This window comes from Euprymna scolopes, chromosome 3 (genome assembly GCF_053919585.1).
Source record: "Euprymna scolopes isolate OS-2025 chromosome 3, ASM5391958v1, whole genome shotgun sequence".
NCBI classification, from domain to species: domain Eukaryota; kingdom Metazoa; phylum Mollusca; class Cephalopoda; order Sepiida; family Sepiolidae; genus Euprymna; species Euprymna scolopes.
This window is the reverse complement of record NC_136484.1, coordinates 57,241,399-57,259,034: the sequence shown is the minus strand read 5'-3', so window position 1 is coordinate 57,259,034 and position 17,636 is coordinate 57,241,399. Positions and strand designations below refer to the sequence as shown.

The 17,636-nt window shown below is 32.0% G+C and overlaps 1 protein-coding gene across 3 annotated transcripts in view; it reads right to left on the bottom strand.

Moving 5' to 3' along the window:
• The window catches only part of LOC145255659 (signal peptide peptidase-like), a 123,893-nt gene that overhangs the window by 3,077 nt on the left and 103,180 nt on the right, over positions 1–17,636 (bottom strand). For all 3 annotated transcript variants that reach the window (XM_080114230.1, XM_080114215.1, XM_080114224.1), the window contains 5 exons: positions 11,128–11,213; positions 10,667–10,792; positions 10,272–10,329; positions 6,547–6,667; positions 1,351–1,453 (listed from right to left, as the gene is read on the bottom strand). In XM_080114230.1, the coding sequence (XP_079970356.1) occupies positions 1,351–1,453; positions 6,547–6,667; positions 10,272–10,329; positions 10,667–10,792; positions 11,128–11,213 (494 nt within the window). The remainder of the gene's footprint in view (positions 1–1,350; positions 1,454–6,546; positions 6,668–10,271; positions 10,330–10,666; positions 10,793–11,127; positions 11,214–17,636) is intronic.

The window sequence follows — 17,636 nt, the reverse complement described above, 5'->3', positions numbered from 1 at the left end:
AAAAAAAAAAAAAGACAAAAAAAAAGACAAAATAAATAACACATACGCTATCCTATTAATATAGATTTTTTTTTTTTTTTTTTTTAATAATTTTGACTTATTTTTCTTTTTATTCATCTACTTATTAATTATTTTTTTTTTAATTTTAGTATAGTATAATTTTTATTCACTTATTTTATTAATTGACTTTTTCCCCCCACTTTTTTCTCTATCTTATGATGTGGAAGGGAGTTAATGTTATCTGTTAATATTGAGGTGTTTTTTTTTTTATACATCATTTATCTTTGTTTACTTTTTTTTATTTAGTAGTAAAATAAAATAAGTTGTGTGGGTAAGTGGGTAATTTCTCTTGTGAGGTTGTAGAGGTGGGATTCCATATCAGCATCTATGTTTACATGTACAGACATCCAGGTAAACAAATACATTTCATTATAATCATGTTTATTGTCTTATTTGTCTGTGTGTATCAATTTATTACAATTATATTTTGTTTTTAAATATTTTCAATTGTATTGAGATTTAATATTGATGTATTGTTATTTACTATGAGAGACTGTACATGGTTGAGAGATTTAAGTATGTCACTGGGTTATGGAGTCAAAAATATAAATAATATTTTTTATTTTAGTTGAATAAAATTTAGAAGAGTTCAAGATGTTGCTGAATTTATCTCAAAGACAGGTTTTGTTTGAAAAAACAAAGAAAAAAAAAAAAAAAAAAGAAAGAAAAAGACCCTGACACGTACTAAGACTCCAGACCCAAGCAGATCTGGGAGAAGTGTTATAGAAAAGGTGGTTCTACATTTCTTGATTGGGGCTTCACCACCAAGTGCAGTTTAATGCAAGGCATTTTATTTTTTTTTATTTTATTATATACTAGTCTGGGTGCCCGAGTGTTGAGAAAAAAAAGAAAAAAAAAAGTAACATCTTTGCCATTGCCAAACCAGAAGTGGTGATGGTTTAAATTAAGGCTAGTCAATCGAAAAGAGGGAATGACTTTCCAAAATATCGGCGAAAAAAGCAACCTCTTTTAGAAAAGTTCTCAGTTGAGGGTGAAGGAATTAATGTTTGTAGCTAATTTTTCGATATTTGTTGTCTGAAGGGTTTAGCTTCAAAACAATACTGATCTTGTGAAAATCTGTCGCCTCTATCGAAAGTTTTAGGCAAACATAAACATACATTTAAACAGACAGTTGAGATTTATATTATAGATTTTGAAAATCCTCAAGAAGGATAAAATTATACCCTTATCTCTTTCAAATAAATATTTCATGCTATCAGAATTTAAAGCTTAAAATTATAGGAAAAAAAAAAAAAAAAAAAAAAAAAAAAATGAAAAATAAAGTCTCACCTGAGCATGTTTGAAAACATGCATGACAAAAATTGTGGCAACCAATCCAAGGAAGTAGGCCAGAAAGCTTGCATAGAAATATGTTTTCGAACCTTTTTTCAAACTGAAAATGAAAAAAAAAAAAAAAAAAAAAAATGGTGAGGGATATAATTTTAAATGAAGGATTAGCAAAAGTGGTAGATAATTTCCATTCAAATCAAGTTGGGAATGACAAAGAAATTAGATTTGCTCATACGTAAATCTGGTAACTGAATTCTGGTAAACAATAATAATAAAAAAAAAAAAACTTAAAAAAAAAAAAAAACTATTTCAGGAAGTCCGTTTTTCTTTCAATTATGTGTTAATTTATCCAATTGTCTTTTTCTAAACTTGCCCACCCCCACCAAATACTATTATCAAAATTTATTATTGGAATTTATTGTCCATGGGGGGCTCATGATTCACTTGCTATTTTTCCTCAAAATAAAATGTTCTCCAATTTTGAATTTAACAGCTGCCCACGTTCTTTCAAAAAAAAAAAAAAAAAAATGCGGATGCCATTTTAGCATACTTTTCAAATAGTCATACTAATAAATGCGCCGCCTAGCATCGAATGTTAGCAAAAGTGGTAGACAATTTCCATTTAAATTAGCCAGGAATGACTCGAGGAAATTAGCAGAGTTGCTCAAGAATTACATGTTAACTTTGCCAACTGAATTTATTTATTTATTTCAGTTAGTGAGCAGGGAACCTATCGCCATACTTTCGCCTAAACAGGTCAATTGAATTTGTATCATTCTATTTTTTTTTTTTTTTTTTTTTTTTTTTTTAAAATGGAGAGTAGACAATGCATTGTGGATACGTTGTCAACAGCTCCCGTAACTCACTTCTAATTTGTCTCTCAGTCCTCGTTTAGAATGAGTAATTTTTCAGACAAAGGGAGAAGAAAAAGCTGTATTCTGGGTCGGCACTATTTTTGTGTAAGCAGTCGTCCGAGATGTCAGAAATTTTGTTTCTATTCTTGTAACCATGTCATTAATAATGGTGCTGGGGGGGGGGGGGTAAACGTTTTACTGGGCCAACATTATCTGCCTGATAGTTCAAGGGTCGGGTCCCTGACTAACTACTGAAGAGGTCGTTTTATCAGCAGGTGCAATTACTGGGGCTGCCGTATTGCCATTTGGTGAATAGATTCTGGACCATGCAGTAGCTTCTGGTGAGGCTTCTCGATGCCATATTAATGGGTAATTGTTATGGCTTTATCTTATGATCTAGAAAACAAATTCCTTCCCTTTTTCTCCCTTACTTTCTCACTCTGCCTTGCTCTAACCAAGTCTATTGACCTATTCCACAAATCCTAAAGCTCCATCATGAAAAGTCTCTGGAAAGAATATACAATTAAACCCAGAGCTTCAACTTCCAACGTAGAACCCCACTACTATATCTCTTTCAATATCAGAGGTCTACGTTCAAAACTTCCAGAGGTTGAAATCCAATTACAGGAAACCAAACCAAACCAAACCAAACCAGACCAGACCAAGTCTTCCTAAGTGAAACTGGTATTGGACCAACTATTTCCCTAGATAAGTTCATAATTAAAGGATATTCTTTTTAACATCCAAATCTGACCCCCAAGATCACTATAGGCATGGAATATGTGCCTACATTAGAGATGGTTTTTCATGTGGAAGAGACATCTCCAGAGAAGACTCTAAATTGCCCTTTATTTGCCCCCACAACAGCGGAGTTACTAACTTTAAAACCATATCTGAGAAAATTGACTACATCCTGTCTGCGTACCCCTCAGCAAACATTCACGTCTGAAGACTTCAATGTTCACAATGCGGAATGGTTAGTCCACTCAAACAAGACAGATGATGAGGCGAGGTTCTGTCATGATTTCTCCATTGCATATGACCTAACTCAGATTGTTCATGAATCCATCCATGTGCCCGACACAGATGGTCAGTATGCAAGTCCTCTAAACCTTTTTCACATAACTTGCTCTGAGCTGAGTGTTCTTTTCAGTTTTGTCCCCACTAGGATCTTCTGATCACTCTGTTGTCTCGGTTAAGATAAAAACAAAATGTAATAAGTTCCCCAACATCTCTCGCCATCATACAGTATATCGATACTCTATAACTGACTGGGATTAACTTTCGTACATTTATATCAGATCTACCTCTGCACTCTATAAGTAAAAAGGACGTGTCCTCCATAGTATCAGACCTGACGGAATGGTTAATTGTAGGTATAGATCGCTTCATACCCTCCAAAAAAATTCCAGCAAAAACCTAACAGCCAGCCATGGTTCTCCTCAGAATGTGTTGCTGCTATTGTGCACATAAGTCACTTTTTCCATTGCTTTCAACGTAATAAATGTGCTGAGACTAAAGCTGCCTTGAGGACTGCCATTGTAATAGAGTAATAAAGAATATGAGAGTTGTATGCTCAGTTTGTCAAGTCCAAAGTAGCTGAGCAGCAGCTTGGTTCCTACTAATTTTGGTAAATAACAAACAGGGTCCTGAATAGAAGTGTGTCCTCTATTCGAACCATCATTAATGGACCTAAGGTAATCTTGTCAGCATTGGACAAAGCCAAACTCTTTGCAGCTAATTCTACTCAATGTGATCAGGACCACCAACTTCTCGTATTTCCTCCTGTGTCTGAAAGCATGCTATGTAAACTACAAATATCTGTGTGATGTTGCCAAGCTAATCAAAAACCTTGATTCTAGCAAAGCAACTGACCCTGACAGCATTCCTATTATAGTGCTCAAAAAGCTTCAATCAGGACTAAGCTTCCATACTTACAAAGCTATTTAAGCATTATCTTAAGGAGAATTGCTTCCCAACACCCTAGAACTCATCAGTATGTCCCATATTTAAAAATTTAGGTGATCGCAATACAGACCAATAAGTCTCCTATGCATCATAAGTAAGTTGCTGGAATCTGTTAAACAGAAATAGTCAACCAGTGACATGCAATATGGTTTCTATTCTGCTAGATCTAAAGCAGTTATATCTCCTAGGATTAGTGAATCTTTCGCCGGAGCCATCTTTTCTAGGGTAATTGCCTGGGACATATCAAAGGTCTTTGATAGGGGTATAGAATAAAGGCTTACTCCAAAAAATCTACAGCATAGCTGGAAATGTATTTTCAATTATTAATTAATTTCTCTTTGATAGGTTCAAAAAGAGTAGTGGTTGATGGGCAGAATTTAGAAGCTCGCAGTATTGATGCTGAAGTTCCTCAGGAGTCTATCCTGGTCCCAACTCTCTGATCTACATTAATGAGCTCCCAAATCACATCTTAAGATCATTCATAGACATTTATGCTGACGACTACCATCTATGGTAATACTTCAAAGGCTGTAAATGACTAAGTTCTCTCTGGTTTTCTCTCCTGATCTTAATCATGTGGTGCAATGGAGAAAGAGGTGGCTGGTTAATTTTAATGCACCTAAAACCAAGCTTCGATTTTTACATCAACACGGATCCCCATCTGGCATCAATTGAAATGAATGACTTCCATCTTGAGGAGGCTCCATGTTTTGACAAACTTCTAGGTGTGACCTTTACTCCTGATCGGAGATGGAACACATACATCAAATCTGTTGCCAAGGTTGCTGGAAAAATGGTGGGATAATTCTACTGCTCCAATAAATATCTCACTGCTGATGCATTTCTCTTCCTGTATAAGAGCCAAGTATATCTAAGGATGGAGTACTGTTGCCACAAGTGAGCAGGAGCTGCTAGAAGCAGCTTATCCTGCCTTGACAGAGTTCAAAATAGACTTTGTAGCCTAGTGGGGAATGCCCTTTTCTCTTCTCTACAATCTCTTTCCCACGGAAGAGACATTGCAAGCCTGTCTCTGCTTTATCGTTATTTTCATGGCAAGTGCTTGTCTGAGGTCCAACTTATGGCCCCTCCTTACCCAAAAAACTCTAGTCTAGCTAAAACCACTATCAATAATTTCTCCTACTCTTCATCTGTGCTTAAAACCTAAATGTAGATTCCATGGAGAAAGCTTCTTTCTTAGAACTGCACGCCTGTAGACTTGTTCCATTTGCCTGCTTTCCAACTGACTATAATATGGTTGTCTTTAAGTCCAACATGAACAAGTTCTTGAGGAACTATTCCCTTAAGTAATCCAATTTACAAAATTTCCACTGATGATTACGACTACTGTACACACATTAACCTTTATCCTCGAGTGGCCTTGATAAGTGGAGACTCATTTGTAAGAAAAAAAAAAAAAAAAAAAAAAAAATCACTTTTCTTAGAAATTAATTCAAACGGAGAAGAATTAAATGTAATAAGAGAACATTTAAGAATGGAAATTATTCATCTGCTTTGTACATAATGAACAGATAAGGAAATCTAAAAAATTAGTTTGAAATTGTTTTGTTAAATATTTTTATTTTCTATATTGTAAATGACTTGCATTTTATATCATTGATTGTCAGAAAGTTAATTGGAAACAGGAGAACTAATATGGAGAAAGGATATTTGGATAGTGAAGCTATTGCAGTTGTTTAGAAGTTTTGTTACTTCAGTGATACTAAGGCACATGGAAGAACAGATGCTAGTGCGATTGCTAGTGTTAGGAGCAAGTTCAGGAAATTTGTTATTACTAACTAGCAGAATCTTACCACTGTCGATTGAAGAAAGAATCTATTATTAGACATGCGTGTGCAGTGTGATGATGTGCACAAGTAAACCCTAGCCTATGAGGGTCGAGGATATGTTACAAGGAGAAGTGATATGCGAATGATATGATGGATGGTTAATGTAAATTTTAAAGACCATGTTAGACCTGATGAGTTTGGAAGATTATATCTGAACAGTATAAGAAAATGCGTGCAGTAGACTTTGATGGTATGGCCACTTGTAAGAATGGATGAGAATTCTAGTTAACAGATGTAAAACAGTTGATGTAACAGTTTTGAAAGAAAGGAATACATAGAGACCTAGTCAGAGATAGATTAGTTAAAAAGTAGAGTTTTAAAAGGCATTCAACACATGCCAGAATGTAAAAGGAATGTTAAACTGAATATGTTGGATGGTTTATGGTGTGTTTGCATGTGTTTAAAAAAAAAAAAAAGTGAATAAATAAAATTTTTTTTCAATAACCAAAAACACATATTAAATTATCATAACATTTTGGACTAAAGTTCACATGCAATAACTACAGCAAAACATACAAAATACTTACCTGACATCAAATCTGAGCAGCAAAGCAATGAATATTCCAGGTATAACAATATCTCCGAGTCCAAGCATGGCAAAATTGTCAGCAGCAAGTCCTTTTTCAAGTAAGTCTTGTGGAAACACCACTGGAAAGTAGAAATATATACTCAATCATTTGCAAATAAGAAAATATAAGAAATACAACTTTATTGCCAGTTGATAAATAAATAATAAATAAAATTAAAGAAAAGAATATTAAAACGCATCCATAAAAAATGAAAATACAATTTCTATTTCACGACAGAACTTTTTTATAAGAAAAGAAATATAAGCAGAACACTGCAGAATTTACTCAAATAGTTGCAATTTCACAAAAATAATCTACAAGCGATTTCAGATTTTTGAATAATGGTAGATTACAGAAACCATAACTATTTCAAAAGATGCTCATTCATTAGTTTAAAATAGAACATACATCAATTCTTCAAAATAATTCCTGAAAAATTAGTTTTAGATAAAAAAAAAATGATCTAAATTTCTCCAATTGTAACAGATAAAACACAAGAGAAAAAAAAACACACACACAACACTTAAAACAAATTTTGATTTTCAAAAATTTGATGCTTTAACGACAAACCTTGTTAGGTCGTTTTATGCCAAGGAGGAGTTGGACATCATATTTTAATGATTTTGTAAGAAATTCACTTTGAGATTTTATTAAATGTTTGGTGCTTATTTTAAAGATGTGAAATATGGTAGTCCAAAATAAAATGACAGAAAAAAATAAAAATAAAAACCTGAAACATACTTATTAGTGAAAAATATCAGAGTATACTAAAAATTACATAAAACTATGAAGTAAAATTAATTTACTATTTGTAGTCCATGAAGTTTGAATATTTGCATCAAGCCAGCATGTTGTAGATTATCTTCCCTCCAATATGAAGATGCTACCAGTCTTGTTCCTCAAAGTTCATTGACTATAAATATCGAGTTCATTTTTGTATGAAAATTCTACTCAAATTTTCCATAATTTTGTTGTATTCTAAAACTGATAAGTAAATATACCCATAAATTTTCCTATTTTATTTGGAACCAATTTGCATGCATCTCAATATAAATTAGTATCAAATTTTTTTTTTTTTCAATTTATATTTCCTTAAGAAATTATATTACTTGATGTTGATTTACCTCTCTGCCTGGTAATTTTTTTCATGAATTAGGCTTGAAATTCATACATTTTATAAGTATATATTCTACCGTATATCCTTCATCATAGGTGGACCATCATTTTTTTTTTTAATATGCAAGAAGTGTTGTCAAGTCGAAGATTGGCTCGTTCAGATTCCCCTACATTCATTTTTTCTTGCTGAATATTATCACAAGGGTCGTTCCTAAAGTAAGGCCTCCTGTTTTTTTTGTTTTTTTTTAACTAAAAGATTGAAGAGCTATGAAAACTGGAATGGTACCATAAAAAAAAAAAAAAATGCAATATATTTTTCTACGTAGTCATTCTCAATGCAGGGATTCAAATCTGCTTCTGATGTGCGTCCATGACAAGGGTTGCATTCTTAAGAGTCTCACACCATCAATATCTGCAACAGAGAAATAAAACTTTCAGGTCATGGATGCATAAGTTCAGTCATCATAACAATGTAATTTGCCATCCCCTCTTAACATTTAGATGGAATTAAAAATAGGAGGTATTACTTTTGAAACGTCTGTCATATTACTGGATATGAAGTTAATTTTCTTTTTCTCTGCATTTTGCTTGTCATATTCAGAGTACCTGTACATAAACTTTTGGCAAAATGTTCTGCCAACATATTTGTCACTTTTTTTATGTGGCTTTTTTTTTTTTTTTTTTTAATTGATTTTTATACAAGTATTCAAGTATTATTCAGTCAGTGGTGTCTGCAGCTTTTTAGGTTTAAAAAACTTATATTTCTGAAAAACAGTCACTACCACAAATATCCTTATAGATTTGCCAATTGTATTATGCCAATAATGGGTCACACAGTGTGAAACTTATGGCAGAAAATATACCTATTGCTGGATGATTGGGATCCAATAAACAGATTTGTATCAATGAATTTTTCAATAATTTTTCCTTTTTGGGTTCCCTTTATTATCTATGGCTATTTAAGTCTCCTATCAAAATCAAAGGCCTTGAAAATTGTTATATAAGACTTGGTTTCATCAGTTTCTTTGTTTTTTTTTTTCGTAGGTATGATAAAACATATGGGGCAATACCAATAAAGTATAGAGTTGTAATAAGTGTTGTAAATAAAATAGTTCTTGCTATTTGCTTAGTTGCATACTATAACTGGAGTCGTGATTAGTAATTGTAGTTCATTGAAACTTGCTTACATAACTCGCATTATCGGTGTCAACCAAGGAAAGAATCTATCAGCTATGCATATGCAGTGTGATGATGTATAGAAGTGAAGCCTGGCCATGGAGAATATGTGTTGCAAGGAGAGAAAGGATATGAGAATGATATGATGGCTAAAGCGAGTCTTAAAATTCAGATTTAATGATCTCACAGATTAAATTTAAACATGGGGAGATGTTTGGAAAACAGGAGACTTTGTTAGTATGGTCATGTTGAAAAAAAAAAAAAAAAAAAAAAAATCGATGGAGTTAATAGATGTTGAACAGTTGAGGTAATAAAGTCACTTTATAAAGAAACACTAAATGGGGGGAAAAAATACAAATGAACTAGAGAGGCCTGACCAGAGATAGGTTAGTTTGAAAGTCAATATCTAAAGCCATTTAACACAGGTCAGCATGTAAAGCAAATATTAAACCAAAAAGGAGTAGAAATCCGCTCTTGTATTGTGAATATGAATTTGACATTTTAATCTCGCTATTAAGATGATAAATGGCCTACTTATATAGACTTATTCAAATAAAATTTATTTGGACAACTTTTGAAATTGCATCTTCAAAAATAAGTCAAAAAGAAAGAATGGAAAGAAAAAAAAAGGCAGAGCTAAAAAAAAAAAAGGCAGAGAGAGAAAAAAAAAAGGCAGAGCTAAAAAAAAAAAAGGCAGAGAAAGAAAAAAAAAGGCAGAGCTAAAAAAAAAAAAGGCAGAGAGAGAAAAAAAAAGGCAGAGCTAAAAAAAAAAAAGGCAGAGAGAGAAAAAAAAAGGCAGAGAGAGAAAAAAAAAGGCAGAGAGAGAAAAAAAAAGGCAGAGAGAGAAAAAAAAAGGCAGAGCTAAAAAAAAAAAAGGCAGAGAGAGAAAAAAAAAGGCAGAGCTAAAAAAAAAAAAGGCAGAGAGAGAAAAAAAAAGGCAGAGCTAAAAAAAAAAAAGGCAGAGAGAGAAAAAAAAAGGCAGAGCTAAAAAAAAAAAAGGCAGAGAGAGAAAAAAAAAGGCAGAGAGAGAAAAAAAAAGGCAGAGAGAGAAAAAAAAAGGCAGAGCTAAAAAAAAAAAAGGCAGAGAGAGAAAAAAAAAGGCAGAGCTAAAAAAAAAAAAGGCAGAGAGAGAAAAAAAAAGGCAGAGCTAAAAAAAAAAAAGGCAGAGAGAGAAAAAAAAAGGCAGAGCTAAAAAAAAAAAAGGCAGAGAGAGAAAAAAAAAGGCAGAGCTAAAAAAAAAAAAGGCAGAGAGAGAAAAAAAAAGGCAGAGAGAGAAAAAAAAAGGCAGAGAGAGAAAAAAAAAAGGCAGAGAGAGAAGGTAAAAGGAAAAATAGAGAAAAAAAAAAAGAAAAATAGAGAAAAAAAAAAAAGAAAAAAAAAATCTAACTTACGTTTTATTGGTGCTTCAAAAGATTTTGCCACTGTCACCATAACATTGGTCCCAAATACCTAAAATTACAGAAATATAAATAAGATGTTCAATTTTTTTTTTTTTTTTTTTTTTAACACCAAGTCTTATGGAAAATATAGAAAAGGTTTCACATTTCAATCATATATAACTAAAACCAAGACAAGGAAATAAAGTCTATGCCCAATTAGAATACAATTAATTTTCTAATAAAAAAAAAAAAAAAAAAAAAAGTGGGCAGAAAATACTCCTAAAGTCCATTAAACATTTCAGGATTTATTTTATTCTTACGCTGATACTACGTATAATAAAAATGCTTTAATAGGTATGTCAACCAGAGAAGTAAAGAGATAAACCCCGACTGTTGGTTTCACTTACCCAGAAGATATCGTAAAGAAAGAGTCCACTCAACAGGATACAACCTGTGCTCACCCGATTCAAGGAGAGTAGCTCCACACCATTCACAGAAAATGCCAAACCAAATAGGTTGTTGGCAATCCAATGCTGAAAAATTAACAATTCTTTAAATAAAGCTTAAAACGTAAGAAATTTTAAAATGAAACTGTTGCCAATTTTCAATATTATGAGAAATTAACAAGAAATCACAATCAAATTAAAAGTTCACATTACAATAATTCAAATAGCATTGCTCAATAATGTTGACACAATGGTATTAGTGGCGACGGATAGCAAAGATTGTGTATAATATATATCATGAAACTGCATTTCATTTTTCCCCTTGAAATACACTTTTATTTGTGTATGTGTGTGCGTGGCGGGGAGGGGTGGGGGGTTGAAACCAATTTCTTTTGCATGTTCAAGACCAAAGTCATACTCACTTTTTTTAGTCCATACCATAAACCAACTAAACAGCTTACAAACAGACAAATCAGGTCTTTTCTGTCAAATTCATAATTTATAATTTCTGCAAAGAAAACAAAAATTCATTTCCATGTAAGTAATTCAAAAAGCATTTAACAGATCAAGCATTATTTCAGGGTTTTACGTGGCAAGTGAAACTTGCATTTCTGAGTGATTTTTCCAAGTGGTGACTAAAAATAATAAAAAGTTTATTTTATGGCAATTGTGTTTTTCACCAACAATCTTCCACAACACATTACCGAGTGAAAAATGTATTTACAACCTTGTTTTTTTAATAAAATGATCAAAGTCAGATTATTTAAACAATCTGAATTTAATAGAACAATATACTTTTTTTTTTAATACGGAAAATGTTAAAAGAAAACACACACACACACTATGGAGAAATTTGAATGTTTATACATTCAAGTCTAAATATAAAATTCAGTGCATATTTAGAATTATACTTATTAAAAACATCTTATACTCATCACGGAATAAAGATATATTCCAAAACTCATGTGGGTTTGGCTAATAACTTTTCTATTTGGCTCGTAAACAAAAATATTTAGTTGTCAAAAGGTCAACTAAAGATGAATTTATCCATCAAGCCCTATATTTCTTTCTCAATCAAATCAGTTATAAATGAAAATTTGAAAACAATTAGAAATTTTAATTCACTTTCATGAATTCACTTTTAATGGAAAATTTTTTAAATAAATTTTCAATTTAGAACATTTTCATTAAAATATTTTGGCATATCAAAATTCTTGGTCTACCTTTTAACAATATCAGTTTTATTTTTAATTGACTATCTACCTACCATTATATGGGATGCAGGGAGGTCATTTTCATTTGCACATTTTTTGAAAAATTAGGCAGACAGCTTCTATTATAGTATTCAGTCGAAAAGGAATTATCTCCCTTGATTTTTATTTGAAAATTCAAAAAAGGTGTCATATTAGCAGTCGTCTGAGCTAGAATTATTTTTAAAATAAATTGTAACTAAATACGTTATAAAAAAAGATACAATAATTGATAATGTATCCAGTATATGTAGTAGCGATTTCAAAAGTTAAAAAAAAGACTTCAGTGCCATCAGCTAGAATTGAAACCAAAACATTTAGCTATCCAGTGGTATTCACTACCATAAGATCCAAGGACACACGCATATCAAAACCTTAAAGAATAACAATTAAAACATACATACATATACATAATCTGCACATGCATAGTAGATACACATTAAGTTGACTTACTCCTGCCAAGTTCAAATTTTTACCTTTTGGCTAAAGACCAAATTCAATTTGTAATACAGGTCTAAATCCTCCATATATCAAGTTGAGTCTGTAGACCAAAAATTGACAGTAGTTTGGTAGAGACCGTTCCACACACATATATAGACAAGTTCACTTTATTTATTTATACACACACACACACACACACACACACTAGACTACCCGTGACCTGTTGGGTCAGTATATCTTATAGCTAGCTATGAAATAGTGAGTACAGTAGAACTTCGGAATACGACATTAATCCAGTCTGGGGTCAGGATCGCAAAGTGAAATCGCTGTATGGCAGGGTCTAAGCAAAATTTTATACAGTACATATAGCAATACACATGAAAAAATTGAAATAGCTTAAAGTATTTCAATATTAGTATACATAGAAAGAGCCTGATGAGCTAAGAAAGAATCTTTTTAAGTTTTAAAAATCTGATTAAAATTAAGGAAGTTATGACTATTTTTGTGCCTCAAACGTTTGGATATTTTCCCCTCTTTAAGACCATATGCGTTTTGTCACATTTTTTACACTACTTTTTCAGTAAAAATGTCATATCTTTGTTAAAACACAAGACTAAGCAATGAAATTTACCGTATAAGTGTATTTTTGTACAAGGAATCAGAATATGCAACTGAAAATATCCAAAAGTCCATGGTTTCCAAATAATCTGCAGTAAATGTGCATAAATATGCTGCAATTCCTTAAAAATGCCATGTATCCATAAATAGAAAAGAAGTTGGAGAACTCGAAGTTGAATTGTAATGTGCATTACGTACAAAAAACTTAAATCTAAACATAGGACCATTTAAAAATGAATATATTGCAATATTTCTTTGGTATTATTGTAGATTAACACCTTCTGTTTAACCCCACCCAACCCCTTCTGACCACCCCTCCAATGTGATTCTACCTTTTTAGGCAATTATGTATAAAATGCCATGAAAAACTTTAATGAAAGATAAACAAATTATTTTAGAATTTAATGTAAAATAATTCCCCATTACAGGTCATTCTAGCGTTTTAGGGCAGTTAACTGGGTTTTTTTTTATGGGAGATAAATCCTGTATGCTTTTTGTTTTATTTTTTTTAAGACAATTATGTGTGGTTTTAAGAGGGTCTCTATGCAATGAGAATATGGGGAGGGTTGCCATTCGGACTTTGAATTAATTGTAGGGCTAAGGAAAATTATGTGGGAACATACTGAAGACTTGACAGAAACAAAAACAATATTAGAGGGGGGGGCGGTTAGTTTCACAAAAATGTAATGCGAAATAATTCACCATTTCCAGCATTTTAGGGCAGTTAACCAATTTTTTATGTGCATTTTTCTTTAAGGAAGGACCTATTTTTTGTTTGTTTTAGATGCTTGTATGTGGCTTACAGAGGTATTTTGTTGGGGGGGGGTTGCCACTCGAACTTAGTGTTATTGTTAGGGTTAAAGAGTGTTTTAGGAGGAGACTTGCCACACATAACTTTAGTAGGTGGGTTGCTAACAGTATTTTGTTTTACTATTTATTTTTAAGTCATTACCAAGACTTCAAATATTTAAGTGTCAACTGACATTTGTCTTGTTCTCTGGAAATGCTCAACAGTTAACACTATTTGTGCATTTGTATTACTTGCCACAGAGGTCGAAAAAGTTGTCCCAAAAAAAAAAAAAAAAAAAAAAAAAAAAAAAAAAAAATAAATAAATAAATAAATAAATTATAACAAATGTTATGCAAAGCATGTTTTTAATTAATGTAACATGTTTATTCAGCTCGAAAAACATACAGTGCTTACCGATGTATTGGAAAGTCAAAAATGGCAGCCGACTATCTCTTTCACACAGTAAGTTTGGGAAAATGAGTTAAAAATAAAAAACTAGATAAAATACTGTTAAAAACTTGCCGAATATATATCCGCCTATGTTACGGTAACATATATTGAGCGAGTTTTTAACAGTATTTTGTCTATTTTTTTTTTTTTATTTATAACTCATTTTCCCAAACTTACCGCCTCAAAGAGAGAGAGAGAGAGTCGGCCGCCATTTTAAATTTTAGAATACATCGGTAAACTATGTTTTTCGAGCTGAATAAACATGTTACATTAAATATAAACACTAAAAACATATCCAGTTAGGTAGAAAAGTAACTTATCTTGCCTTTGATAACATTTATTTGTTATATATTTGTTTTTTGACAACTTTTTCAAATCTATGTGTATAGTAATACAAACGAGATTTTCATACATCTTTTGATTTTGAAAAAAACAACATTTGTGGCTGTTCGCAGTAAAACATTGTTTTAATTCGCTGTTCAAAACTAATGCAACGAATAAAAGTGCATGCAAGCTATATATCTACAAAAGTTTACTTTGTTTTATTTAACCATGTTTTTAAATTTGACCAGAAATGTGAGAAATTATAATGGATTCATAATGCCGAATTGGTTGGGATTGTTATTATTATACATTCTGAAAACCGAATAATTCTAAACTAATGTTATTCTGATAACATTCTCTAATTAAACATATCAGACCATTTATATTCATATTTTCATGCTTTTCTTAATTCGTTCGTGAATAAAAATTAAAGAACGCGTGCTGTTTATACTGTGCTATGACTAATACTACAACTGCTGCAGTTCTGCTGCTGCTACTAATACTAACTTAATTTGACCAAACTCGAAAAATAAACATTTTTTTCGGGTAGGTCCTTTTAAATTATTATCAATTACCGTGGTCCTACTCAACATAAAATACTTTTAATTGATAAAGATAGTAAAAAGAATGATTTATTTACTAGTAGGTGTCCGATGAAATTTTTTTTTTCAAAATGTTCGATACTCGTCATATTAAAGTCTTATTTTTAACACAACAAAAATAGAAATGGTCAAAAATATTTTGGACACTTGACAGTATTAAGATTAACACCTCTTCTGATTGGTTTCCAAATTTCATTACGAAATTATTCATACAATCATGGTACGGGCCTTTAGAAAACAGGGAGGGTCATTATAAAACCTTACCGAAAGGGCCATTTTATGACGTTCACATTTTTATCACTTTATTTGCTTAAAACTCTTCAAATATATAAAGTACATTCATATTTATTAATTCATTTGAAAGTATAATCATTTCCGAACAAAACAGTAGTAATTTGAAGACTTGAAGTTCTTTGGTTTGAGAAATATGGCTATTTTAGTAGAACTACCTTGAAATCTGTAATTATCCAAAGCGTTTTTTTTGTCCGTGTGTATTACTAGTACATATTAACAATTAGTAACAAAATACAATACAGTATATAATACAGTATATAATACACATATATATAATCAAACAACATTATAAATAACACTGTAAGGCGGGGCAAATACCATAACCGGGGCCGGAAAAACATTCCACATCATAACCTGAAAAAACGTATCTACTGCAGATTAATTATGTCAAAAATATGCACATTTGCGCATACAATGGCCACCACTTTTAACAAGGAATTACACTGCTTAACAAGCTGCACGTGGATGGTCCTCTAGTACTGCATATGAGAGGACACCACAAAAAATAGTGAAGAAATGATTAATGTGAGAAGTGTGAAGGGCCAACCTTGCTTTCACATTTTCGCCAAGTTTCAGAAAAATCTAATGGATAGGGTAAAAGTTATGGGATAAAGTGTCATTTTTTGCAATTTTAGGGCATTTGTGACCTCTTTTGAGCTCCTGGGAACGGCGAATCCCAGAAAAAAAAAAAAAAAAAAAAAAAAAAAAAAAAATGGACAAAAGGTGTAATATCACGCCTTAAGACATGTGTATTTGAATTCAGCACTATGGAAAACCACTATATAGACAAACATATCAAGTTTTTGAGTAATATGAAAAAAGAGCTCCAAAAAGCATGATATTTTTAGCCCTAAAAGTCCCAGAGGGATGCGAACCAGAATTTTGCCAGGGTCACTCATACTGAATTTATATTAACAATGGCCTCCACATTTTCGCCAAGTTTCAAGAAAATCTAATGGATGGATCAAATATTACGGGGCAAAAAGTGTCATTTAGGGGTCATTTTTTACCTCTTTTGAGCCCCTGGGGATGCCAAATCTCAGTGTAAATGGATAACAGTGCAGTTTCAGGCCTTAACACATGATTATTGGAGTTGACTACCATGAAAAAACACTATATAGTCAGACATCAAGTTTTTGTTGAGAAAAAAAAGAGCCATGAAAAGAGGCGTTTTTAGCATGGAAAGTCCCCAGGGACGTGAACCAGAATTTTGCCAGGGTCACCCATATATATCAAGAACAATAGACTCCACATTTTGGCCAAGTTTCAGAAAAATCTAATGGATGGATCAAAAGTTCTGGGGCAAAACATGTCATTCTTGACCTCTTTTGAGCTCCTGAGACGCAACAGGAATTTTTGCAAAAATTTTTTTTACTGTGCACATCTATTTGATGAAATACAATTTGTGGCAAAATTTCAGGAAAAACTAATGGACGGTTATCTGGAAATCGTCCGGACTAACGGACGCACGGATGGACACCACTGAAAACATAGGTCACTCTCCGATAAATCGGGGGACCAATATCTAGAAAACTAGTTACTTGCAGAAAATTTAAATGTGATATTCGTTTTCAGCATGCCCAGAAAACTTTTAAAGTCGTCATTTTAAGGAAAATGTTAAGGTGGAAAACCAAGTAGAAATTTACCAAAACTTCTATTTTTATTTGTTAAAAAAAAAAAAAAAAAAAAAAAAAAAAGCATACATGGTGTTGGTCATCCGGACCTTAAAATTTGTCTGACACCACTTCTGCCAAATGGCTTTGTAAACAAAGTGTGACTTAACAAAAGCCAGTATATAGGTAATCAGTCAACGGCTATAACTTTCGGCCATTTTTAACAGGCTTAAATTGTCTATCTTCAAAATAAACATTTGCAAGTAATTTTTAAGTCTTTAAACTGCCAATTATGACTTACATCCAATGCATTAAAAGACTTAAAAATAGTTTAAAATCATAAAAAACTAAAGCAAACCTGCTACTGTTTGATTACAGTTACAGTGAGAAATAGGATTTACCGGTTAAATGGTTTCAATTTATTCATTTTTTTTATTTAAAACCAATTAACTATGAGATGCTACTTATTGCCTTTGGTAACAGTTACTTATTGTACGATTTTTTTGTTATGTTCCATTTATAAAAAAAAAAGTTAGATGTTATGTGTTG